Source organism: Trachurus japonicus, chromosome 8 (genome assembly GCF_045865225.1).
Source record: "Trachurus japonicus isolate A0001 chromosome 8, Traja_1.0".
NCBI lineage: Eukaryota > Metazoa > Chordata > Actinopteri > Carangiformes > Carangidae > Trachurus > Trachurus japonicus.
The window spans coordinates 32,525,340-32,550,509 of NC_140914.1; the positions used below are offsets into that span (position 1 = coordinate 32,525,340).

The 25,170-nt window shown below is 42.2% G+C and overlaps 1 protein-coding gene and 28 non-coding genes across 29 annotated transcripts in view; all 29 read left to right on the forward strand.

Moving 5' to 3' along the window:
* LOC146983785 (carbonic anhydrase-related protein 10-like) overlaps nucleotides 1-25,170 on the forward strand; it is a 157,599-nt gene that overhangs the window by 28,365 nt on the left and 104,064 nt on the right. Inside the window, exon 2 of the mRNA XM_085785322.1 lies at nucleotides 22,041-22,115. Coding sequence (XP_085641448.1) covers nucleotides 22,041-22,115 — 75 coding nt within the window. The remainder of the gene's footprint in view (nucleotides 1-22,040; nucleotides 22,116-25,170) is intronic.
* trnak-cuu (transfer RNA lysine (anticodon CUU)) lies at nucleotides 327-399 on the forward strand. The gene has a single exon. It is a non-coding gene; the product is annotated as a tRNA-Lys (tRNA).
* trnak-cuu (transfer RNA lysine (anticodon CUU)) lies at nucleotides 817-889 on the forward strand. Its single transcript has one exon. It is a non-coding gene; the product is annotated as a tRNA-Lys (tRNA).
* trnak-cuu (transfer RNA lysine (anticodon CUU)) lies at nucleotides 1,438-1,510 on the forward strand. The gene has a single exon. It is a non-coding gene; the product is annotated as a tRNA-Lys (tRNA).
* Nucleotides 1,928-2,000, forward strand: trnak-cuu (transfer RNA lysine (anticodon CUU)). The gene has a single exon. It is a non-coding gene; the product is annotated as a tRNA-Lys (tRNA).
* On the forward strand, nucleotides 2,549-2,621 carry trnak-cuu (transfer RNA lysine (anticodon CUU)). Its single transcript has one exon. It is a non-coding gene; the product is annotated as a tRNA-Lys (tRNA).
* trnak-cuu (transfer RNA lysine (anticodon CUU)) lies at nucleotides 3,039-3,111 on the forward strand. The gene has a single exon. It is a non-coding gene; the product is annotated as a tRNA-Lys (tRNA).
* Nucleotides 3,660-3,732, forward strand: trnak-cuu (transfer RNA lysine (anticodon CUU)). The gene has a single exon. It is a non-coding gene; the product is annotated as a tRNA-Lys (tRNA).
* On the forward strand, nucleotides 4,150-4,222 carry trnak-cuu (transfer RNA lysine (anticodon CUU)). Its single transcript has one exon. It is a non-coding gene; the product is annotated as a tRNA-Lys (tRNA).
* Nucleotides 4,771-4,843, forward strand: trnak-cuu (transfer RNA lysine (anticodon CUU)). The gene has a single exon. It is a non-coding gene; the product is annotated as a tRNA-Lys (tRNA).
* trnak-cuu (transfer RNA lysine (anticodon CUU)) lies at nucleotides 5,260-5,332 on the forward strand. The gene has a single exon. It is a non-coding gene; the product is annotated as a tRNA-Lys (tRNA).
* Nucleotides 5,881-5,953, forward strand: trnak-cuu (transfer RNA lysine (anticodon CUU)). Its single transcript has one exon. It is a non-coding gene; the product is annotated as a tRNA-Lys (tRNA).
* Nucleotides 6,502-6,574, forward strand: trnak-cuu (transfer RNA lysine (anticodon CUU)). Its single transcript has one exon. It is a non-coding gene; the product is annotated as a tRNA-Lys (tRNA).
* trnak-cuu (transfer RNA lysine (anticodon CUU)) lies at nucleotides 7,123-7,195 on the forward strand. The gene has a single exon. It is a non-coding gene; the product is annotated as a tRNA-Lys (tRNA).
* Nucleotides 7,744-7,816, forward strand: trnak-cuu (transfer RNA lysine (anticodon CUU)). Its single transcript has one exon. It is a non-coding gene; the product is annotated as a tRNA-Lys (tRNA).
* Nucleotides 8,365-8,437, forward strand: trnak-cuu (transfer RNA lysine (anticodon CUU)). The gene has a single exon. It is a non-coding gene; the product is annotated as a tRNA-Lys (tRNA).
* Nucleotides 8,855-8,927, forward strand: trnak-cuu (transfer RNA lysine (anticodon CUU)). Its single transcript has one exon. It is a non-coding gene; the product is annotated as a tRNA-Lys (tRNA).
* On the forward strand, nucleotides 9,476-9,548 carry trnak-cuu (transfer RNA lysine (anticodon CUU)). The gene has a single exon. It is a non-coding gene; the product is annotated as a tRNA-Lys (tRNA).
* Nucleotides 9,966-10,038, forward strand: trnak-cuu (transfer RNA lysine (anticodon CUU)). The gene has a single exon. It is a non-coding gene; the product is annotated as a tRNA-Lys (tRNA).
* On the forward strand, nucleotides 10,456-10,528 carry trnak-cuu (transfer RNA lysine (anticodon CUU)). The gene has a single exon. It is a non-coding gene; the product is annotated as a tRNA-Lys (tRNA).
* trnak-cuu (transfer RNA lysine (anticodon CUU)) lies at nucleotides 11,077-11,149 on the forward strand. The gene has a single exon. It is a non-coding gene; the product is annotated as a tRNA-Lys (tRNA).
* On the forward strand, nucleotides 11,567-11,639 carry trnak-cuu (transfer RNA lysine (anticodon CUU)). Its single transcript has one exon. It is a non-coding gene; the product is annotated as a tRNA-Lys (tRNA).
* Nucleotides 12,188-12,260, forward strand: trnak-cuu (transfer RNA lysine (anticodon CUU)). Its single transcript has one exon. It is a non-coding gene; the product is annotated as a tRNA-Lys (tRNA).
* trnak-cuu (transfer RNA lysine (anticodon CUU)) lies at nucleotides 12,678-12,750 on the forward strand. The gene has a single exon. It is a non-coding gene; the product is annotated as a tRNA-Lys (tRNA).
* On the forward strand, nucleotides 14,946-15,018 carry trnak-cuu (transfer RNA lysine (anticodon CUU)). Its single transcript has one exon. It is a non-coding gene; the product is annotated as a tRNA-Lys (tRNA).
* On the forward strand, nucleotides 15,567-15,639 carry trnak-cuu (transfer RNA lysine (anticodon CUU)). The gene has a single exon. It is a non-coding gene; the product is annotated as a tRNA-Lys (tRNA).
* trnak-cuu (transfer RNA lysine (anticodon CUU)) lies at nucleotides 16,057-16,129 on the forward strand. The gene has a single exon. It is a non-coding gene; the product is annotated as a tRNA-Lys (tRNA).
* On the forward strand, nucleotides 16,547-16,619 carry trnak-cuu (transfer RNA lysine (anticodon CUU)). Its single transcript has one exon. It is a non-coding gene; the product is annotated as a tRNA-Lys (tRNA).
* On the forward strand, nucleotides 17,168-17,240 carry trnak-cuu (transfer RNA lysine (anticodon CUU)). The gene has a single exon. It is a non-coding gene; the product is annotated as a tRNA-Lys (tRNA).

Consider the following 25,170-nt stretch of genomic DNA (forward strand, 5'->3'; position numbering starts at 1 on the left):
TTTACATTTGGAGTCGTTTGGAAATGAACAAGAAAAGTCATGCCAGCTCTAATACTGCAAAAGTATTGGTAGAGCATGAGGCTCTTTCAGGGTCATGAAAGTTTGAGTTTGACGCTGGAATGAAGAGAAGGTCTCCAAGGGTGCAGTCTTATGACTTTTGTTCATTTGTCCATGAGCTACAGCAATATGGAAAAGTCTCTGATTCCTCACTCGTCAGTTGTTTGAAAGATTTCTCGTAAATTTAAAACACCAAAGCATGCTAAGTGTCATGTAAGTGGTAGATGAGCTGTCGTTTCGTTTTTTATGTGATATTTTTGTAAAAGAAGGCCCGGCTAGCTCAGTCGGTAGAGCATGAGACTCTTAATCTCAGGGTCGTGGGTTCGAGCCCCACGTTGGGCGAGGCAAGCTTTTAAGACGGACACAGTGGAACCAAAATAGACTGTTCTAAGATCTGCAAAGGAACCTTGTGTCAATGGGCTCTCTGGACATGATTGTCATTGAAAACATGATGAAGGACCTGTAATATAAGTTGGGTTGTTGAAAAGCTGGCATGTTAGCACAGTGAAAAAGCCAGCCCAAATTGGATCTTACCAATAGCTGGGATACCTGTTGAATTTAGCGAAAGGCTCTCAATTTCACTATTGTCAAGTTTTACATTCGGTTAAGCTACAGCAATATGGAAAAGTCTCTGATTCCTCACTCGTCAGCAGTTTGAAAGATTTCTCGTAAATTTAAAACACCAAAGCATGGTAAGTGTCATGCAAGTGCTAGATGAGCTGTCGTTTCATTTTTTATGTGATATTTTAGTAAAAGAAGGCCCGGCTAGCTCAGTCGGTAGAGCATGAGACTCTTAATCTCAGGGTCGTGGGTTCGAGCCCCACGTTGGGCGAGGCAAGCTTTTAAGACGGACACAGCGGAACCAAAATAGACTGTTCTAAGATCTGCAAAGGAACCTTGTGTCAATGGCTTCTCTGGACATGATTGTCATTGAATCCATGACAAAAGACCTGCAACATCGGTTGGTGTTAGCGCAATGAAAAGCACAGCGCAAATTGGATCTTACCAGTTGATCGGACACTTGTTGGATATAGTGAAAGGCTCTCACTCTAGTTTCACATTTGGAGTCGTTTGGAAATGAACAAGAAAAGTCATGCCAGCTCTAATACTGCAAAAGTACTGGTAGAGCATGAGGCTCTTTCAGGGTCATGAAAGTTTGAGTTTGACGCTGGAATGAAGAGAAGGTCTCCAAGGGTGCAGTCTTATGACTTTTGTTCATTTGTCCATGAGCTACAGCAATATGGAAAAGTCTCTGATTCCTCACTCGTCAGTTGTTTGAAAGATTTCTCGTAAATTTAAAACACCAAAGCATGCTAAGTGTCATGTAAGTGCTAGATGAGCTGTCGTTTCATTTTTTATGTGATATTTTAGTAAAAGAAGGCCCGGCTAGCTCAGTCGGTAGAGCATGAGACTCTTAATCTCAGGGTCGTGGGTTCGAGCCCCACGTTGGGCGAGGCAAGCTTTTAAGACGGACACAGTGGAACCAAAATAGACTGTTCTAAGATCTGCAAAGGAACCTTGTGTCAATGGGCTCTCTGGACATGATTGTCATTGAAAACATGATGAAGGACCTGTAATATAAGTTGGGTTGTTGAAAAGCTGGCATGTTAGCACAGTGAAAAAGCCAGCCCAAATTGGATCTTACCAATAGCTGGGATACCTGTTGAATTTAGCGAAAGGCTCTCAATTTCACTATTGTCAAGTTTTACATTCGGTTAAGCTACAGCAATATGGAAAAGTCTCTGATTCCTCACTCGTCAGCAGTTTGAAAGATTTCTCGTAAATTTAAAACACCAAAGCATGGTAAGTGTCATGCAAGTGCTAGATGAGCTGTCGTTTCATTTTTTATGTGATATTTTAGTAAAAGAAGGCCCGGCTAGCTCAGTCGGTAGAGCATGAGACTCTTAATCTCAGGGTCGTGGGTTCGAGCCCCACGTTGGGCGAGGCAAGCTTTTAAGACGGACACAGCGGAACCAAAATAGACTGTTCTAAGATCTGCAAAGGAACCTTGTGTCAATGGGCTCTCTGGACATGATTGTCATTGAATCCATGACAAAAGACCTGCAACATCGGTTGGTGTTAGCGCAATGAAAAGCACAGCGCAAATTGGATCTTACCAGTTGATCGGACACTTGTTGGATATAGTGAAAGGCTCTCACTCTAGTTTTACATTTGGAGTCGTTTGGAAATGAACAAGAAAAGTCATGCCAGCTCTAATACTGCAAAAGTATTGGTAGAGCATGAGGCTCTTTCAGGGTCATGAAAGTTTGAGTTTGACGCTGGAATGAAGAGAAGGTCTCCAAGGGTGCAGTCTTATGACTTTTGTTCATTTGTCCATGAGCTACAGCAATATGGAAAAGTCTCTGATTCCTCACTCGTCAGTTGTTTGAAAGATTTCTCGTAAATTTAAAACACCAAAGCATGCTAAGTGTCATGCAAGTGCTAGATGAGCTGTCGTTTTGTTTTTTATGTGATATTTTAGCAAAAGAAGGCCCGGCTAGCTCAGTCGGTAGAGCATGAGACTCTTAATCTCAGGGTCGTGGGTTCGAGCCCCACGTTGGGCGAGGCAAGCTTTTAAGACGGACACAGTGGAACCAAAATAGACTGTTCTAAGATCTGCAAAGGAACCTTGTGTCAATGGGCTCTCTGGACATGATTGTCATTGAAAACATGATGAAGGACCTGTAATATAAGTTGGGTTGTTGAAAAGCTGGCATGTTAGCACAGTGAAAAAGCCAGCCCAAATTGGATCTTACCAATAGCTGGGATACCTGTTGAATTTAGCGAAAGGCTCTCAATTTCACTATTGTCAAGTTTTACATTCGGTTAAGCTACAGCAATATGGAAAAGTCTCTGATTCCTCACTCGTCAGCAGTTTGAAAGATTTCTCGTAAATTTAAAACACCAAAGCATGGTAAGTGTCATGCAAGTGCTAGATGAGCTGTCGTTTCATTTTTTATGTGATATTTTAGTAAAAGAAGGCCCGGCTAGCTCAGTCGGTAGAGCATGAGACTCTTAATCTCAGGGTCGTGGGTTCGAGCCCCACGTTGGGCGAGGCAAGCTTTTAAGACGGACACAGCGGAACCAAAATAGACTGTTCTAAGATCTGCAAAGGAACCTTGTGTCAATGGCTTCTCTGGACATGATTGTCATTGAATCCATGACAAAAGACCTGCAACATCGGTTGGTGTTAGCGCAATGAAAAGCACAGCGCAAATTGGATCTTACCAGTTGATCGGACACTTGTTGGATATAGTGAAAGGCTCTCACTCTAGTTTCACATTTGGAGTCGTTTGGAAATGAACAAGAAAAGTCATGCCAGCTCTAATACTGCAAAAGTACTGGTAGAGCATGAGGCTCTTTCAGGGTCATGAAAGTTTGAGTTTGACGCTGGAATGAAGAGAAGGTCTCCAAGGGTGCAGTCTTATGACTTTTGTTCATTTGTCCATGAGCTACAGCAATATGGAAAAGTCTCTGATTCCTCACTCGTCAGTTGTTTGAAAGATTTCTCGTAAATTTAAAACACCAAAGCATGCTAAGTGTCATGTAAGTGGTAGATGAGCTGTCGTTTCGTTTTTTATGTGATATTTTTGTAAAAGAAGGCCCGGCTAGCTCAGTCGGTAGAGCATGAGACTCTTAATCTCAGGGTCGTGGGTTCGAGCCCCACGTTGGGCGAGGCAAGCTTTTAAGACGGACACAGTGGAACCAAAATAGACTGTTCTAAGATCTGCAAAGGAACCTTGTGTCAATGGGCTCTCTGGACATGATTGTCATTGAAAACATGATGAAGGACCTGTAATATAAGTTGGGTTGTTGAAAAGCTGGCATGTTAGCACAGTGAAAAAGCCAGCCCAAATTGGATCTTACCAATAGCTGGGATACCTGTTGAATTTAGCGAAAGGCTCTCAATTTCACTATTGTCAAGTTTTACATTCGGTTAAGCTACAGCAATATGGAAAAGTCTCTGATTCCTCACTCGTCAGCAGTTTGAAAGATTTCTCGTAAATTTAAAACACCAAAGCATGGTAAGTGTCATGCAAGTGCTAGATGAGCTGTAGTTTCATTTTTTATGTGATATTTTAGTAAAAGAAGGCCCGGCTAGCTCAGTCGGTAGAGCATGAGACTCTTAATCTCAGGGTCGTGGGTTCGAGCCCCACGTTGGGCGAGGCAAGCTTTTAAGAAGGACACAGAGGAACCAAAATAGACTGTTCTAAGATCTGCAAAGGAACCTTGTGTCAATGGGCTCTCTGGACATGATTGTCATTGAATCCATGACAAAAGACCTGCAACATCGGTTGGTGTTAGCGCAATGAAAAGCACAGCGCAAATTGGATCTTACCAGTTGATCGGACACTTGTTGGATATAGTGAAAGGCTCTCACTCTAGTTTTACATTTGGAGTCGTTTGGAAATGAACAAGAAAAGTCATGCCAGCTCTAATACTGCAAAAGTATTGGTAGAGCATGAGGCTCTTTCAGGGTCATGAAAGTTTGAGTTTGACGCTGGAATGAAGAGAAGGTCTCCAAGGGTGCAGTCTTATGACTTTTGTTCATTTGTCCATGAGCTACAGCAATATGGAAAAGTCTCTGATTCCTCACTCGTCAGTTGTTTGAAAGATTTCTCGTAAATTTAAAACACCAAAGCATGCTAAGTGTCATGTAAGTGGTAGATGAGCTGTCGTTTCGTTTTTTATGTGATATTTTTGTAAAAGAAGGCCCGGCTAGCTCAGTCGGTAGAGCATGAGACTCTTAATCTCAGGGTCGTGGGTTCGAGCCCCACGTTGGGCGAGGCAAGCTTTTAAGACGGACACAGTGGAACCAAAATAGACTGTTCTAAGATCTGCAAAGGAACCTTGTGTCAATGGGCTCTCTGGACATGATTGTCATTGAAAACATGATGAAGGACCTGTAATATAAGTTGGGTTGTTGAAAAGCTGGCATGTTAGCACAGTGAAAAAGCCAGCCCAAATTGGATCTTACCAATAGCTGGGATACCTGTTGAATTTAGCGAAAGGCTCTCAATTTCACTATTGTCAAGTTTTACATTCGGTTAAGCTACAGCAATATGGAAAAGTCTCTGATTCCTCACTCGTCAGCAGTTTGAAAGATTTCTCGTAAATTTAAAACACCAAAGCATGGTAAGTGTCATGCAAGTGCTAGATGAGCTGTCGTTTCATTTTTTATGTGATATTTTAGTAAAAGAAGGCCGGCTAGCTCAGTCGGTAGAGCATGAGACTCTTAATCTCAGGGTCGTGGGTTCGAGCCCCACGTTGGGCGAGGCAAGCTTTTAAGACGGACACAGCGGAACCAAAATAGACTGTTCTAAGATCTGCAAAGGAACCTTGTGTCAATGGCTTCTCTGGACATGATTGTCATTGAATCCATGACAAAAGACCTGCAACATCGGTTGGTGTTAGCGCAATGAAAAGCACAGCGCAAATTGGATCTTACCAGTTGATCGGACACTTGTTGGATATAGTGAAAGGCTCTCACTCTAGTTTTACATTTGGAGTCGTTTGGAAATGAACAAGAAAAGTCATGCCAGCTCTAATACTGCAAAAGTATTGGTAGAGCATGAGGCTCTTTCAGGGTCATGAAAGTTTGAGTTTGACGCTGGAATGAAGAGAAGGTCTCCAAGGGTGCAGTCTTATGACTTTTGTTCATTTGTCCATGAGCTACAGCAATATGGAAAAGTCTCTGATTCCTCACTCATCAGTTGTTTGAAAGATTTCTCGTAAATTTAAAACACCAAAGCATGGTAAGTGTCATGTAAGTGGTAGATGAGCTGTCGTTTCGTTTTTTATGTGATATTTTTGTAAAAGAAGGCCCGGCTAGCTCAGTCGGTAGAGCATGAGACTCTTAATCTCAGGGTCGTGGGTTCGAGCCCCACGTTGGGCGAGGCAAGCTTTTAAGACGGACACAGCGGAACCAAAATAGACTGTTCTAAGATCTGCAAAGGAACCTTGTGTCAATGGGCTCTCTGGACATGATTGTCATTGAATCCATGACAAAAGACCTGCAACATAGGTTGGTGTTAGCGCAATGAAAAGCACAGCGCAAATTGGATCTTACCAGTTGATCGGACACTTGTTGGATATAGTGAAAGGCTCTCACTCTAGTTTCACATTTGGAGTCGTTTGGAAATGAACAAGAAAAGTCATGCCAGCTCTAATACTGCAAAAGTATTGGTAGAGCATGAGGCTCTTTCAGGGTCATGAAAGTTTGAGTTTGACGCTGGAATGAAGAGAAGGTCTCCAAGGGTGCAGTCTTATGACTTTTGTTCATTTGTCCATGAGCTACAGCAATATGGAAAAGTCTCTGATTCCTCACTCGTCAGTTGTTTGAAAGATTTCTCGTAAATTTAAAACACCAAAGCATGGTAAGTGTCATGTAAGTGGTAGATGAGCTGTCGTTTCGTTTTTTATGTGATATTTTTGTAAAAGAAGGCCCGGCTAGCTCAGTCGGTAGAGCATGAGACTCTTAATCTCAGGGTCGTGGGTTCGAGCCCCACGTTGGGCGAGGCAAGCTTTTAAGACGGACACAGCGGAACCAAAATAGACTGTTCTAAGATCTGCAAAGGAACCTTGTGTCAATGGGCTCTCTGGACATGATTGTCATTGAATCCATGACAAAAGACCTGCAACATAGGTTGGTGTTAGCGCAATGAAAAGCACAGCGCAAATTGGATCTTACCAGTTGATCGGACACTTGTTGGATATAGTGAAAGGCTCTCACTCTAGTTTTACATTTGGAGTCGTTTGGAAATGAACAAGAAAAGTCATGCCAGCTCTAATACTGCAAAAGTATTGGTAGAGCATGAGGCTCTTTCAGGGTCATGAAAGTTTGAGTTTGACGCTGGAATGAAGAGAAGGTCTCCAAGGGTGCAGTCTTATGACTTTTGTTCATTTGTCCATGAGCTACAGCAATATGGAAAAGTCTCTGATTCCTCACTCGTCAGTTGTTTGAAAGATTTCTCGTAAATTTAAAACACCAAAGCATGGTAAGTGTCATGTAAGTGGTAGATGAGCTGTCGTTTCGTTTTTTATGTGATATTTTTGTAAAAGAAGGCCCGGCTAGCTCAGTCGGTAGAGCATGAGACTCTTAATCTCAGGGTCGTGGGTTCGAGCCCCACGTTGGGCGAGGCAAGCTTTTAAGACGGACACAGCGGAACCAAAATAGACTGTTCTAAGATCTGCAAAGGAACCTTGTGTCAATGGGCTCTCTGGACATGATTGTCATTGAATCCATGACAAAAGACCTGCAACATCGGTTGGTGTTAGCGCAATGAAAAGCACAGCGCAAATTGGATCTTACCAGTTGATCGGACACTTGTTGGATATAGTGAAAGGCTCTCACTCTAGTTTTACATTTGGAGTCGTTTGGAAATGAACAAGAAAAGTCATGCCAGCTCTAATACTGCAAAAGTATTGGTAGAGCATGAGGCTCTTTCAGGGTCATGAAAGTTTGAGTTTGACGCTGGAATGAAGAGAAGGTCTCCAAGGGTGCAGTCTTATGACTTTTGTTCATTTGTCCATGAGCTACAGCAATATGGAAAAGTCTCTGATTCCTCACTCGTCAGTTGTTTGAAAGATTTCTCGTAAATTTAAAACACCAAAGCATGCTAAGTGTCATGTAAGTGGTAGATGAGCTGTCGTTTCGTTTTTTATGTGATATTTTTGTAAAAGAAGGCCCGGCTAGCTCAGTCGGTAGAGCATGAGACTCTTAATCTCAGGGTCGTGGGTTCGAGCCCCACGTTGGGCGAGGCAAGCTTTTAAGACGGACACAGTGGAACCAAAATAGACTGTTCTAAGATCTGCAAAGGAACCTTGTGTCAATGGGTTCTCTGGACATGATTGTCATTGAATCCATGACAAAAGACCTGCAACATAGGTTGGTGTTAGCGCAATGAAAAGCACAGCGCAAATTGGATCTTACCAGTTGATCGGACACTTGTTGGATATAGTGAAAGGCTCTCACTCTAGTTTCACATTTGGAGTCGTTTGGAAATGAACAAGAAAAGTCATGCCAGCTCTAATACTGCAAAAGTATTGGTAGAGCATGAGGCTCTTTCAGGGTCATGAAAGTTTGAGTTTGACGCTGGAATGAAGAGAAGGTCTCCAAGGGTGCAGTCTTATGACTTTTGTTCATTTGTCCATGAGCTACAGCAATATGGAAAAGTCTCTGATTCCTCACTCGTCAGTTGTTTGAAAGATTTCTCGTAAATTTAAAACACCAAAGCATGCTAAGTGTCATGTAAGTGGTAGATGAGCTGTCGTTTCGTTTTTTATGTGATATTTTTGTAAAAGAAGGCCCGGCTAGCTCAGTCGGTAGAGCATGAGACTCTTAATCTCAGGGTCGTGGGTTCGAGCCCCACGTTGGGCGAGGCAAGCTTTTAAGACGGACACAGTGGAACCAAAATAGACTGTTCTAAGATCTGCAAAGGAACCTTGTGTCAATGGGCTCTCTGGACATGATTGTCATTGAAAACATGATGAAGGACCTGTAATATAAGTTGGGTTGTTGAAAAGCTGGCATGTTAGCACAGTGAAAAAGCCAGCCCAAATTGGATCTTACCAATAGCTGGGATACCTGTTGAATTTAGCGAAAGGCTCTCAATTTCACTATTGTCAAGTTTTACATTCGGTTAAGCTACAGCAATATGGAAAAGTCTCTGATTCCTCACTCGTCAGTTGTTTGAAAGATTTCTCGTAAATTTAAAACACCAAAGCATGGTAAGTGTCATGCAAGTGCTAGATGAGCTGTCGTTTCATTTTTTATGTGATATTTTAGTAAAAGAAGGCCCGGCTAGCTCAGTCGGTAGAGCATGAGACTCTTAATCTCAGGGTCGTGGGTTCGAGCCCCACGTTGGGCGAGGCAAGCTTTTAAGACGGACACAGCGGAACCAAAATAGACTGTTCTAAGATCTGCAAAGGAACCTTGTGTCAATGGCTTCTCTGGACATGATTGTCATTGAATCCATGACAAAAGACCTGCAACATCGGTTGGTGTTAGCGCAATGAAAAGCACAGCGCAAATTGGATCTTACCAGTTGATCGGACACTTGTTGGATATAGTGAAAGGCTCTCACTCTAGTTTTACATTTGGAGTCGTTTGGAAATGAACAAGAAAAGTCATGCCAGCTCTAATACTGCAAAAGTACTGGTAGAGCATGAGGCTCTTTCAGGGTCATGAAAGTTTGAGTTTGACGCTGGAATGAAGAGAAGGTCTCCAAGGGTGCAGTCTTATGACTTTTGTTCATTTGTCCATGAGCTACAGCAATATGGAAAAGTCTCTGATTCCTCACTCGTCAGTTGTTTGAAAGATTTCTCGTAAATTTAAAACACCAAAGCATGCTAAGTGTCATGTAAGTGGTAGATGAGCTGTCGTTTCGTTTTTTATGTGATATTTTTGTAAAAGAAGGCCCGGCTAGCTCAGTCGGTAGAGCATGAGACTCTTAATCTCAGGGTCGTGGGTTCGAGCCCCACGTTGGGCGAGGCAAGCTTTTAAGACGGACACAGTGGAACCAAAATAGACTGTTCTAAGATCTGCAAAGGAACCTTGTGTCAATGGGCTCTCTGGACATGATTGTCATTGAAAACATGATGAAGGACCTGTAATATAAGTTGGGTTGTTGAAAAGCTGGCATGTTAGCACAGTGAAAAAGCCAGCCCAAATTGGATCTTACCAATAGCTGGGATACCTGTTGAATTTAGCGAAAGGCTCTCAATTTCACTATTGTCAAGTTTTACATTCGGTTAAGCTACAGCAATATGGAAAAGTCTCTGATTCCTCACTCGTCAGTTGTTTGAAAGATTTCTCGTAAATTTAAAACACCAAAGCATGGTAAGTGTCATGCAAGTGCTAGATGAGCTGTCGTTTCATTTTTTATGTGATATTTTAGTAAAAGAAGGCCCGGCTAGCTCAGTCGGTAGAGCATGAGACTCTTAATCTCAGGGTCGTGGGTTCGAGCCCCACGTTGGGCGAGGCAAGCTTTTAAGACGGACACAGTGGAACCAAAATAGACTGTTCTAAGATCTGCAAAGGAACCTTGTGTCAATGGGCTCTCTGGACATGATTGTCATTGAAAACATGATGAAGGACCTGTAATATAAGTTGGGTTGTTGAAAAGCTGCCATGTTAGCACAGTGAAAAGGCCAACCCAAATTGGATCTTACCAATAGCTGGGATACCTGTTGAATTTAGCGAAAGGCTCTCAATTTCACTATTGTCAAGTTTTACATTCGGTTAAACTACAGCAATATGGAAAAGGCTCTGATTCCTCACTCGTCAGTTGTTTGAAAGATTTCTCGTAAATTTAAAACACCAAAGCATGGTAAGTGTCATGCAAGTGCTAGATGAGCTGTAGTTTCATTTTTTATGTGATATTTTAGTAAAAGAAGGCCCGGCTAGCTCAGTCGGTAGAGCATGAGACTCTTAATCTCAGGGTCGTGGGTTCGAGCCCCACGTTGGGCGAGGCAAGCTTTTAAGAAGGACACAGCGGAACCAAAATAGACTGTTCTAAGATCTGCAAAGGAACCTTGTGTCAATGGGCTCTCTGGACATGATTGTCATTGAATCCATGACAAAAGACCTGCAACATAGGTTGGTGTTAGCGCAATGAAAAGCACAGCGCAAATTGGATCTTACCAGTTGATCGGACACTTGTTGGATATAGTGAAAGGCTCTCACTCTAGTTTCACATTTGGAGTCGTTTGGAAATGAACAAGAAAAGTCATGCCAGCTCTAATACTGCAAAAGTACTGGTAGAGCATGAGGCTCTTTCAGGGTCATGAAAGTTTGAGTTTGACGCTGGAATGAAGAGAAGGTCTCCAAGGGTGCAGTCTTATGACTTTTGTTCATTTGTCCATGAGCTATAGCAATATGGAAAAGTCTCTGATTCCTCACTCGTCAGTTGTTTGAAAGATTTCTCGTAAATTTAAAACACCAAAGCATGCTAAGTGTCATGTAAGTGGTAGATGAGCTGTCGTTTCGTTTTTTATGTGATATTTTTGTAAAAGAAGGCCCGGCTAGCTCAGTCGGTAGAGCATGAGACTCTTAATCTCAGGGTCGTGGGTTCGAGCCCCACGTTGGGCGAGGCAAGCTTTTAAGACGGACACAGTGGAACCAAAATAGACTGTTCTAAGATCTGCAAAGGAACCTTGTGTCAATGGGCTCTCTGGACATGATTGTCATTGAAAACATGATGAAGGACCTGTAATATAAGTTGGGTTGTTGAAAAGCTGGCATGTTAGCACAGTGAAAAAGCCAGCCCAAATTGGATCTTACCAATAGCTGGGATACCTGTTGAATTTAGCGAAAGGCTCTCAATTTCACTATTGTCAAGTTTTACATTCGGTTAAGCTACAGCAATATGGAAAAGTCTCTGATTCCTCACTCGTCAGCAGTTTGAAAGATTTCTCGTAAATTTAAAACACCAAAGCATGGTAAGTGTCATGCAAGTGCTAGATGAGCTGTAGTTTCATTTTTTATGTGATATTTTAGTAAAAGAAGGCCCGGCTAGCTCAGTCGGTAGAGCATGAGACTCTTAATCTCAGGGTCGTGGGTTCGAGCCCCACGTTGGGCGAGGCAAGCTTTTAAGACGGACACAGCGGAACCAAAATAGACTGTTCTAAGATCTGCAAAGGAACCTTGTGTCAATGGCTTCTCTGGACATGATTGTCATTGAATCCATGACAAAAGACCTGCAACATCGGTTGGTGTTAGCGCAATGAAAAGCACAGCGCAAATTGGATCTTACCAGTTGATCGGACACTTGTTGGATATAGTGAAAGGCTCTCACTCTAGTTTTACATTTGGAGTCGTTTGGAAATGAACAAGAAAAGTCATGCCAGCTCTAATACTGCAAAAGTACTGGTAGAGCATGAGGCTCTTTCAGGGTCATGAAAGTTTGAGTTTGACGCTGGAATGAAGAGAAGGTCTCCAAGGGTGCAGTCTTATGACTTTTGTTCATTTGTCCATGAGCTACAGCAATATGGAAAAGTCTCTGATTCCTCACTCGTCAGTTGTTTGAAAGATTTCTCGTAAATTTAAAACACCAAAGCATGCTAAGTGTCATGTAAGTGGTAGATGAGCTGTCGTTTCGTTTTTTATGTGATATTTTTGTAAAAGAAGGCCCGGCTAGCTCAGTCGGTAGAGCATGAGACTCTTAATCTCAGGGTCGTGGGTTCGAGCCCCACGTTGGGCGAGGCAAGCTTTTAAGACGGACACAGTGGAACCAAAATAGACTGTTCTAAGATCTGCAAAGGAACCTTGTGTCAATGGGCTCTCTGGACATGATTGTCATTGAAAACATGATGAAGGACCTGTAATATAAGTTGGGTTGTTGAAAAGCTGCCATGTTAGCACAGTGAAAAGGCCAGCCCAAATTGGATCTTACCAATAGCTGGGATACCTGTTGAATTTAGCGAAAGGCTCTCAATTTCACTATTGTCAAGTTTTACATTCGGTTAAACTACAGCAATATGGAAAAGGCTCTGATTCCTCACTCGTCAGCAGTTTGAAAGATTTCTCGTAAATTTAAAACACCAAAGCATGGTAAGTGTCATGTAAGTGGTTGATGAGCTGTCGTTTCATTTTTTATGTGATATTTTAGTAAAAGAAGGCCCGGCTAGGTCAGTCGGTAGAGCATGAGACTCTTAATCTCAGGGTCGTGGGTTCGAGCCCCACGTTGGGCGAGGCAAGCTTTTAAGACGGACACAGCGGAACCAAAATAGACTGTTCTAAGATCTGCAAAGGAACCTTGTGTCAATGGGTTCTCTGGACATGATTGTCATTGAATCCATGACAAAGGACCTGCAACATCGGTTGGTGTTAGCGCAATGAAAAGCACAGCGCAAATTGGATCTTACCAGTTGATCGGACACTTGTTGGATATAGTGAAAGGCTCTCACTCTAGTTTTACATTTGGAGTCATTTGGAAATGAACAAGAAAAGTCATGCCAGCTCTAATACTGCAAAAGTATTGGTAGAGCATGAGGCTCTTTCAGGGTCATGAAAGTTTGAGTTTGACGCTGGAATGAAGAGAAGGTCTCCAAGGGTGCAGTCTTATGACTTTTGTTCATTTGTCCATGAGCTATTCACCTTATTCTCCGGGGCAACCATGGAGTCAATGGAACGCTGTGAGATTGTGTTGGAACTTCCGGCGACGACCGGAAGTCGTATAGTACATTAGCAGTAGCTTGATTATTTGAGTCCGTTCTCAGATGTTTCTTGTTGGCAAATCCGGGTTTTTTTTCCCGTTGTCGATTGCAAAAAATGACGAGCATTATAAAGAGGAAGCTACAATCACTGGAAGAAAACGTGTGAGTTTTTATAGCAGTTGAGCATCGACCTCATCTTCTGTCCCAGTGTGTGTGGAGCTCTGTACGACCTGCACCCACCTCCATCTACTCTTGAGTCTGGTTAAAAATAATTAAATAAATCCCCGTGTCCCCGCTGATTTCAGCCAAGGTGAGCAGCTTGTTTGGAGAGTAGGAGCGAATTAAAAAAAAAAAAAAAAAAAAACGCTATCACAGCCCGAAGCAACACTGTTAATGCACATATAGGCTGCTTTTAATTTCTGACAGCTGGACATTGCGCTATACTTTTAATTATGAAGCTTTATCCATTTAAACAAAATAAACTAGAGGAACAACTTTCATGTTTAAATTGTGTTTTATAGCCTACTTTTATATATTTTACTGATCGCAATTCAGGCTGGGTGTGCGTATGAAAATATGCTACATCTCTTTTCTTTTCTTTTTTTTGGAGGGGGCGGGGGTAGTTTAGGTGACAAAGACATTTTTAACTGTGAAAATAGAGATGTATTCAATATTTGCATTTGGGCAATACTGCTGTAGGCGAAACAAGTTTATTCATGGCCACATTTAAGTTACAGTAGTTGAGGGAGGGTTTTATTTCTAAATCCCTCCGTTTATTTCTTTTACACATTAGCGAGCAGGTTCACAGCGTGAACAGCGTGTCCCGACCCGACCAGGCTCTGGACACGGAGCAGAGACCCAGGTCCGATAGTGCAAGGCTCTCTGAAGCAGAGGATGAGGCCAGCTTCCCGTCAGTCTTCACAGACAGTCCAGAGTTGAACGAGTTTCTGATCATATAGTTGTCAGTTTGCTCCAGGTGACAGTCGACCCTCACAACAAACCCCCCCCCCCCCCCCCCCCCTCTCTCAGTAAATAGTTCCGACGTCCATGCTGCAGCTTATATCCAAGTAATATAATAGCCTATATATAAATGAGCTCCTGACGCTCAGCTCAACAGTTGGTAAACAGCAGCGGATCAGCGCGATCTCTCCCTCCGTACTGGTTCTGCCAGCTCCACTTGGATTTCAAAGTAAAAGTCACGCTGTAAATGAGTTAAATTGTGAAACAGCGGCGCTTTTATAGCCGATTTTAGGATTAAACTCTGAATATATGAGCTAAACATCTGTTACCATAAGTTTCCATGGCGATCTAGCTGGGTTGAAAGAGAGAGTACAGGAAAGCCTGGCTTTAGACTCAATAAAAAATATATAATTATAAAATATAACCCACTAAACTCGCTTCGAAGTACACCCCTCAAGTGTTGTCCATGTTGATTTGATTGTCTGTATTGTAATTGTCCCGCAATATACTGCAAATTCAGTCGATTGTTTACATCAGTTTTTACTTCCGCAATTGACCGGAAGTCGTAACACAATCGCGGCCAAACCGGAAGTGGCAAAGTGGGCGGGGCTACATAAGGTGAATAGCAATATGGAAAAGTCTCTGATTCCTCACTCGTCAGTTGTTTGAAAGATTTCTCGTAAATTTAAAACACCAAAGCATGCTAAGTGTCATGCAAGTGCTAGATGAGCTGTCGTTTCATTTTTTATGTGATATTTTAGTAAAAGAAGGCCCGGCTAGCTCAGTCGGTAGAGCATGAGACTCTTAATCTCAGGGTCGTGGGTTCGAGCCCCACGTTGGGCGAGGCAAGCTTTTAAGACGGACACAGCGGAACCAAAATAGACTGTTCTAAGATCTGCAAAGGAACCTTGTGTCAATGGCTTCTCTGGACATGATTGTCATTGAATCCATGACAAAAGACCTGCAACATCGGTTGGTGTTAGCGCAATGAAAAGCACAGCGCAAATTGGATCTTACCAGTTGATCGGACACTTGTTGGATATAGTGAAAGGCTCTCACTCTAGTTTTACATTTGGAGTCGTTTGGAAATGAACAAGAAAAGTCATGCCAGCTCTAATACTGCAAAAGTACTGGTAGAGCATGAGGCTCTTTCAGGGTCATGAAAGTTTGAGTTTGACGCTGGAATGAAGAGAAGGTCTCCAAGGGTGCAGTCTTATGACTTTTGTTCATTTGTCCATGAGCTACAGCAATATGGAAAAGTCTCTGATTCCTCACTCGTCAGTTGTTTGAAAGATTTCTCGTAAATTTAAAACACCAAAGCATGCTAAGTGTCATGTAAGTGGTAGATGAGCTGTCGTTTCGTTTTTTATGTGATATTTTTGTAAAAGAAGGCCCGGCTAGCTCAGTCGGTAGAGCATGAGACTCTTAATCTCAGGGTCGTGGATTCGAGCCCCACGTTGGGCGAGGCAAGCTTTTAAGACGGACACAGTGGAACCAAAATAGACTGTTCTAAGATCTGCAAAGGAACCTTGTGTCAATGGGCTCTCTGGACATGATTGTCATTGAAAACATGATGAAGGACCTGTAATATAAGTTGGGTTGTTGAAAAGCTGGCATGTTAGCTCAGTGAAAAAGCCAGCCCAAATTGGATCTTACCAATAGCTGGGATACCTGTTGAATTTAGCGAAAGGCTCTCAATTTCACTATTGTCAAGTTTTAAATTCGGTTAAGCTACAGCAATATGGAAAAGTCTCTGATTCCTCACTCGTCAGTTGTTTGAAAGATTTCTCGTAAATTTAAAACACCAAAGCATGGTAAGTGTCATGCAAGTGCTAGATGAGCTGTCGTTTCATTTTTTATGTGATATTTTAGTAAAAGAAGGCCCGGCTAGCTCAGTCGGTAGAGCATGAGACTCTTAATCTCAGGGTCGTGGGTTCGAGCCCCACGTTGGGCGAGGCAAGCTTTTAAGACGGACACAGTGGAACCAAAATAGACTGTTCTAAGATCTGCAAAGGAACCTTGTGTCAATGGGCTCTCTGGACATGATTGTCATTGAAAACATGATGAAGGACCTGTAATATAAGTTGGGTTGTTGAAAAGCTGGCATGTTAGCACAGTGAAAAAGCCAGCCCAAATTGGATCTTACCAATAGCTGGGATACCTGTTGAATTTAGCGAAAGGCTCTCAATTTCACTATTGTCAAGTTTTACATTCGGTTAAACTACAGCAATATGGAAAAGGCTCTGATTCCTCACTCGTCAGTTGTTTGAAAGATTTCTCGTAAATTTAAAACACCAAAGCATGGTAAGTGTCATGCAAGTGCTAGATGAGCTGTAGTTTCATTTTTTATGTGATATTTTAGTAAAAGAAGGCCCGGCTAGCTCAGTCGGTAGAGCATGAGACTCTTAATCTCAGGGTCGTGGGTTCGAGCCCCACGTTGGGCGAGGCAAGCTTTTAAGAAGGACACAGCGGAACCAAAATAGACTGTTCTAAGATCTGCAAAGGAACCTTGTGTCAATGGGTTCTCTGGACATGATTGTCATTGAATCCATGACAAAAGACCTGCAACATAGGTTGGTGTTAGCGCAATGAAAAGCACAGCGCAAATTGGATCTTACCAGTTGATCGGACACTTGTTGGATATAGTGAAAGGCTCTCACTCTAGTTTCACATTTGAAGTCGTTTGGAAATGAACAAGAAAAGTCATGCCAGCTCTAATACTGCAAAAGTACTGGTAGAGCATGAGGCTCTTTCAGGGTCATGAAAGTTTGAGTTTGACGCTGGAATGAAGAGAAGGTCTCCAAGGGTGCAGTCTTATGACTTTTGTTCATTTGTCCATGAGCTATAGCAATATGGAAAAGTCTCTGATTCCTCACTCGTCAGTTGTTTGAAAGATTTCTCGTAAATTTAAAACACCAAAGCATGCTAAGTGTCATGTAAGTGGTAGATGAGCTGTCGTTTCGTTTTTTATGTGATATTTTTGTAAAAGAAGGCCCGGCTAGCTCAGTCGGTAGAGCATGAGACTCTTAATCTCAGGGTCGTGGGTTCGAGCCCCACGTTGGGCGAGGCAAGCTTTTAAGACGGACACAGTGGAACCAAAATAGACTGTTCTAAGATCTGCAAAGGAACCTTGTGTCAATGGGTTCTCTGGACATGATTGTCATTGAATCCATGACAAAAGACCTGCAACATAGGTTGGTGTTAGTGCAATGAAAAGCACAGCGCAAATTGGATCTTACCAGTTGATCGGACACTTGTTGGATATAGTGAAAGGCTCTCACTCTAGTTTTACATTTGGAGTCGTTTGGAAATGAACAAGAACAATCTTACCAGTTGATCGAAAGATGCGCAACCGGATTATCCGAAGCGCCAAGAAGTGGGGGCATTTTCATTTCAGGTTTATTTCGTGCACGATCCGCGAGCGATCGTGTCAATCTTGGCAGGAAGTCACACAAAGAAACACGAGAGAATCCAATCAATTTTCAAAATAAAATACCGCGATTGACAAATACGCGAGGCCAATTGTGTGTACGTCTGTCGCCTATTTGTGTTTATTATTCTAAACAGAGCACGAGAGATGAACACACAGCGCTGGCTGCGCTGGTTGAAAAGTTCCGTTTTTACAGAGAAGGAACTCAGCTGTAATTGAAAAGCACCTAAACCGAGCAGAGTTGTATCTGTGTAGTGGAAAGGGTTGTAAAGTAATGGTAACTGGTAGTGTAAACCCTGCTTGACATTGTTTTAACATAAAAATAAAAAAAATCATCATTCTGAATGTGTGGCGGCTTTTATTTTACTGTGGCGGTGCGCCACAATCAATTACATGTAGCGGCAACCCTGAATTGATTTATTCCTTTTTGAATTTAGCCCAAGGCTCTCAATGTCTGCATTCTTGAGTCTTAAAGTAACATTGCGGAGTTTTTCGGCCTTAAAATAATGTTTCCAGACTCATTACAATGGTAGAAAAATGGTTAATAGGATGAATGGTGCTGCTGCTGCAGCCTGAGCCGGGTCGCGTCGGCTGAAACTGCACTATGGAACTTCCCTGTAACCTCCCCCCTCCCCTCTGCGTCGAGGGAGAGACGTGGTGGGTAAAAGCGAAACTACGGTTCTCCTCCGGTCGTCGTCGCCGCCGCCGCGTCGTTTATTAATGGGAATAGACGCTGGATGCGCTGGCTGTTAAGTTTCGTTTTCGTTTTCCCCTCCAGACGATAGCGCTTCTCAACCAGATGGTGGAAGCACTGCGCTGAAACTCCGCAATGTTGCTTTAACATTTGGAGTTGGAGTTGTTTGGAAATCAACAAGCAAAGTAATTCCAGCTCAAATACTGCAAAAGTATTGGTGGAGCATGGGGCTCTTTGAGGGTCATGAAAGTTTGAGTTTGATGCTGCAATGAAGAGAAGGTCTGCGATGGTATAATCTTATGAGTTTTGTTCATTTGCCCATGAGCTACAGCCATCAGGAAAATATTTGGCATTCCTCTCCCGTCAGCTGTTCTCCATTTGTTTTTTAACCTCAAATTAAAATCTTAATGGTATTACTGTCATGACAGCTGGGTTATCAGAGATTTTTGGAGACTGCTCTTGGGACCTGAGAGCAAATCAGTCAGAGCAAGTAGCTGATGTCTTCAACTGGGCAGGTTTATTGTTCCCGAGAAATGCTTTCAGATCCTGATCAGGGCTGACAAGACAGATTATTGATACGGGTTTTGGATGCTTTGAAAGACACGAAGCAATCCTCGTAGGAATCTTATCAGGTTTACACAGCCCACAAGAGATAAGGGGAATGTAGCCCACCTGTTTTCATTCATCTAGCTGTATTTAGCTGAAAAGAAATATATATATGAAGGGGATGGAGATAAAGCATCTGAATCCAGCTGATATTATATCTGTAAAGGGAATGAAGTTTGAGGAAGCCCCTTTGTCAACTGGTTACTAAAATATAATTCACATTCTTGGAGATTCAAGAAATGTATCTTGTTATCTGGTCTCTTTGGCATGTCTTGATTCAAAGGCGTAGGAAATTGTCTGCCCTATGTAAGCTTTGCTTCGTCGCACAAATAATGCCACTACCAACATGGAGGGGTTTCATAAAATGTGAACAAATACAAATCAATACATCTACTGTGACTAAAAGCGGTGGTGAATGGCAGTCGTACCGACCAATTAAAAGAAACCAAGCACCACTCTTTATTAGACGTAAGTCGCTAATTTATGAATGCAAATTAGCAAACAAAAAAACCCCTGTCTTTTCTTTGCTGTTTGGTGTAAAAAATGAGAGCAATACTTCACAACCACAAAACCTCACAATATTTAGAAAACTGTAAAAAGGTACATTTTTGTTCAATATTTATTCTGTTGTTTTATTTATTTATTTTTTCTTAGGTTACTGTTTGTTTTTTCTCGTAATGTTATCTCATCACTCAGTAGTGTTTTAGTCTCAGTGCTGCTGTATTCACTGTACATTCAAGATGCAGTCAATAAAACAAATGAATAAGATGTTGTCTTACTAGATGTTAGAGATGTTGTTTCCTGCTTTTGTGCAGATATTATGGGTCATGCAGCAGTTTGCTTTCTGTACATGTCAGTCTCACTAACAGGACTGTATGTCTACTTTATATTATACTGATTCAGTACCTTGTATGATTTTGAGACAAGTAAAAATGGCTTTAATACAGCTGGCTTCATTTAGTTCAGCCCCAAGGGCTCAGTAGGTAGAATAACATAGGTTTCTCTGTGTATCCTTTCTACAGACTCTACAGATTGGATGCTGGGTAATGAAAGCTATAGAACGTAACTTTATTTGTAATGTATACACACACACGGACACATGCAAGCACGCGCGCACACACACACACACACACATACATTATGGTGTGCGTGTTGAGCTTTATGTGGAGAAGTACTATCAAAGGTGTCAGCAGCGTTGCAGACAGATTTTCTTCTATGGGTTTTGAGCAAGCATGGCCCTTCTGACAGTTTCTGTTGAATTCATTTCTATTTATGTGGTGCTAAACCATAACATGCATTATATTGAGGCACTTTACAGAGTGAGGTCAAGACTTTATAATATTGTAGAGGAAAAAGCCAAAAGTTCGCAAAGTGAGAAAACACAGTGGAGAAGAAAAACTCCCCTTTAACACAAAGAGAGAACACGGCAACAAACCCAGACTCAGAACGGGCAGCCGTCTGCTTTGACTGTTTTGGTTGAGAGGAGGAGAGGGCAGATAAGGGCTGAGAGGAGATAGAGAGAGAAGGGGAACAATCTTACTCTTCTTTTCAAGCACCATCACACCGTCAGCTGACAGCCCAAGATGCAGTCACAAACTTGAACAGCTGTGTTGTGCAGTTGAGAACATGAAGTAGTGTGTGAGTAGTAACATAAGTAGGTAATGCCTATGTAGCAGGCACCACGTAGACAGGGGTCATGGCTGATTGGACCCCAAACAATTGCCATGGTTAGATCTGAGGACTCCTAGTAGTGCATAGTTTACATAGAAAAATAGAAGTACGGAAATGTACTCAAAAGGGTACAAAACCTTGTTGCTCCAGACGTACCTTTTTTAGATACAATTTTGTACCCATTGGTGCCGGTACATTTTTGTACCTTTTCAAAATGTACCAGTTCAAGTACATTTGTGCACCTAGCATCTAAGGGTATATATGTAACTGGTGTATGTGTTTGCTCTGTGACCTGAGTGAGGATCGATCCCACAACCTCCCGCACTGGAGGGAACGATGCTAACCACTTTGCCAACAGGTTGTCAACCGGTTGTCAACTGATTGACAACCGGTTGACAACCGGTTGACAAATTGGTTAGCACGTCTTCATGGGCGAGTGAGTTTACTTCCAGTACCGCTACCGCCACAACCTGTCACTTCTCCTTACTGGTACCTCGTGACTGTGGCACACCTGCGGACCGTTACATATATTTAAAAAATAATTACTAGTTGAATGTTTAATTATTATCCCTATGTTAAATCATATTAATAGTCGCCTCATACCAGACTTATTTACTTGGGCTACTAATTTTTTCTAACACACTGTCTCTGATAATGTACCTTTAGGGGGTAAATACGTGTACCTTAGGAGTACATATATACCTTGTGCCATTCTGGATCATTTATGTGCCTTTTCTACCCCGAGAAGGTACACAGGTACTCTAGAGTACAATAATTGGCCCTATAGGCTACAGTAGGACAGAACTGTACCTTTAAGTACAGAAATGTCCCCCTTCTGTACCCCTATTTTTCTCTGCATGCATGGATGTTTCCCAAGTCTAAACATCTGCAGGTGAAAAGTGACAGTAGGTGGGCATGTGAGTCTGGCAACCTATCCACTCACCCTGGCAGTCAGCTGCTTAGGTTTGGTTGGTGTTTGGTTGATATGTGACCTGCTTCTCTACCATTGGGATGTACCCGTCAGCTCCGTTTTAATTATGCTGCTGCTGTCAGGCAGGCTGGCTGCAGCTTGCAGGGTTGGGTGGAAGCAGAGATACAGCACAATCAGTAGAAGCCTGAGGCCAAAAACGCATAAGACACACAAGTGCTGTGTACTATAGGGGACTGTGTGCAGCAGTGACACATAGGAACTCCCTCCATACGCCATACGCAGTGTTTCCAGCAGGTCTGACATACACTGGTGGTGGTGGAGGTAGACCCCAGCCGCCAAAGTAAAGTTTAGTCTATGTGTGGGAAACACTGATATATGAACAAACCTCCATTTGACCTTCTCTAAGTGAAATAATCAACAGACCAGTAATAATGTAAAGGTATAATTCAAAAACAATATGTGTGAATATTCGTATGAAGTATAATAAATTGATTACATTTGCTTTCTCTCCCTGTCTTTCTTTATCCCTGCAGCTCAGCCTATTGCATCCAAGCTTGATGAGAGTTGGTGGGCGTATAAGGATGTTGTCCAGGAAAGCTTTGTTCCAGGTAAGAGACAATAACAGACCTCATGCACATCAAGGTTCAGTTCCACACATGGATGTAAATGCTATGAATGATGGCAGGACAGGATCCTGCTGGGAATCCAGCAAATCCCCAAAATGTGGGTCTGCAAGCCCAGAAAGGCGTCAGCACCCACCAACTAATCTCCACCACCTTTACAGTCATTATGATGCTCCTAGAATTGAGGTTAATGTGGTTCTCTGGTTTTCTTTTCTCTTCTTCTGTTTATCTTCAATGCACTGGTTTATATGGTGACAATCTGGAAAACTACTGACTTAGCATTACTCTGATAACAAAGGAAGGTTTGCAGCTTAGTCCAATGATATAACCAGTTTACTTTACTCCTTAAAGGGATAGTTCACCCAAAATTGAAATTTCACCCTCATGCCGACTAAGGGCTGGGGGAAGAGAGTCCTCCGTGGCTTCTCTGAGTTACAGGGGGTCTCGGCGTAGCAGTGCATGTCCATATAACGGTTGCAAATGGATACCAACTGTCTTCGTAACAAAAAGACACACCAAAAAACATCCAAATACCTCCATGCTGCTCATATGTAATGTCCGTCTTGTATTGAAGCCCCGAAATGCGGAATTGTCCCGAAAAAAATGTAATAAGTCTATATTTCAAGCTTGTTTTGTAGTGGAAGCTTCTCGAAGCTCCTCTTCACGGTTCGTCAAATTTGGACGAACTGGGAAGAGGACAGACCCTGGTTCATCCAAATTTGACGAACCGGGAAGAGGAGCTTCCGCTACAAACAAGCTTGAAATATAGACTTATTTAATTTTTTTCGGGACAATTTCGCATTTCGGGGCTTCAATACAAGAGGGACATTACATACGAGCAGCATGGAGGTATTTGGATGTTTTTTGGTGTGTCTTTTTGTTACGAAGACAGTTGGTATCCATTTGCAACCGTTATATGGACATGCACTGCTACGCCGAGACCCCCTGTAACTCAGAGAAGCCACGGAGGACTCTGAAACTTCTCACAGCCTTTAGTCGACATGAGGGGGAGTAGATAATGAGTGAAATTTCAATTTTGGGTGAACTATCCCTTTAAGGTCACTAAGTACAGTTTTACTTTAATCTGTTTTGTAGTCCAGTAGTTCAGCCACACTTCCTGTATGATTCAGGGGACAGCAATGCCACTTGGTATGAAATTAATTTACAGATAACTGTTTAACAGAGGATGAATACAAATGATGATGATGATTCCTTTACCGTTGTGCGATACAGGGTTTTCAAAACTCTTCTGAGGTTGTAGAGAAAGTCTGTTCTGAAGTGATTTATGGATGTTTAATCACAATACATGTCAAAAATAATGATGTCCTCGGAGACCGTAAGTCGCGCTGAATCAGTATCATTTCTGTATTTAGATCTGACTGAGTTACACCTCCCAGAAGAAGTGAGTTATTTGATGCAAATTGTGGAATGAGCGTTAGGTTTCTTATCTGCTGCAGCTGCAGGGAAACAGGTCAAATCAGCTGCCAAAATATAACAACTAACTTACTGTTGTTTTCACAACATCTTTGTCTAATGTTCTTCCGCCTCTGCTTCCCCTACTAGCTCTCCATTGCTCGGTGTGATTTCATGTGGAAGAACAGTCAGTGTCTGTGTTCTGTCAAAAGTGTTCACTTATTCCTTAATCTGAACTGTAGCGTAGATGTAGCTTCTGTTGAAATAGATCATTTTGCATACTGGTGAGTTTACATACTTGGTGGCACCACAGATGTCGAGGGCTTTCGCGAAGCTCAGTGTAGTTGTTGAGCTCGGTGCTCTAGCTTTAACTCCAATTACAGCAGACTGTTACAAGTATTTCTATTCTTTTGTCAGCGAGCAGGAGAAACCTCCAGAAAATAAAACAGACCTTGTACTTGAAATGAAAGCTTAGTCAAATTAAAGCATTTAGTTTAACAGATTATATTCTCAAAAGTATTTTCAAAATATGAATATCATTGAAAACCTTGTCATTTCTAAACACAGGAGAACAGACCATAACAGCCTAATTACACAACTTGTCAAATAGTAAGTAACCTACATTACATTGTAAGGCCAGTGCTCATCAACACATGGAGCCCCCCTTCGGTGGTTTCCTGCTAAGCAGTGTTGGAATCCCCTGCAGCAGCTGGTGGCATATCTAATCATTATTTGGCCAGATCCCAAGCACTGATCCCCACTTCCTGCAGAAAACATGTTTTGTTTTAAAATATTGAGTGTTAGATTTAGATGCTTTTTGAGAAGCTTATTTGGAAGAAGAAAAAAAACGAACAAATAAAAAAAAAACACAATATGGGTAGTAACAGTCAGTTTGGTCTAATTGTATTATGTTTCAACCTAAAAACAAACAAACAAACATCTTTTATGTACTGCATGTGTAAGGTTGACTGAAAGTAGTCAGCAGTGCTGCCGCTGAGATGTCACAGCAAATCTCCCAAGGAACTGCATGGGAGGTCTCATACTGAGAAGTCATTGCAAATTGTCAATGGCTTGTTAAAGGAGGGAGGGAGGGAGCCGCATTTTGGGACATTGTTATGGAGTTAAGATGCTCACAAGCTGTGTTTCTATACCCAACTCACTATAATTACTGTACTACCAGGCCCTATATCAAGTTGGTATAGGGTTGCTTCTGGGAAAACCTCTAGATACATTTTTAACTTTGTTCAGGCTCCATCCTCACTTCACCTTATCTTCTTCTCAAAACTCAGAGGACCTTCCTAACAAGGCTAGGGTGTTTGTGGTGTAGTAGTACAGTGTAGTCTATTACATTTGTCGTCACTAACCTGTTGTCTGTATTGATCTTTCTCAGTCATTGTTGTGAGTACAAAATATTGATGCAGTAAACTCGGCAGCACATCAGTCGAAAGTCTAATCCACAAGTACCCTGCTACGAGTATTCCCCTCCTCCTTTTCCCAAAAAATTCACATCCACACCAGTACGCATTGATAAAAAAAAAAAATAGCTCAATGCGTTTTTAAAGGGATAGTTCAACATTTTGGCAAATTGGCCCATTGCCATAATCCCTATACCCTATGCACACATAAA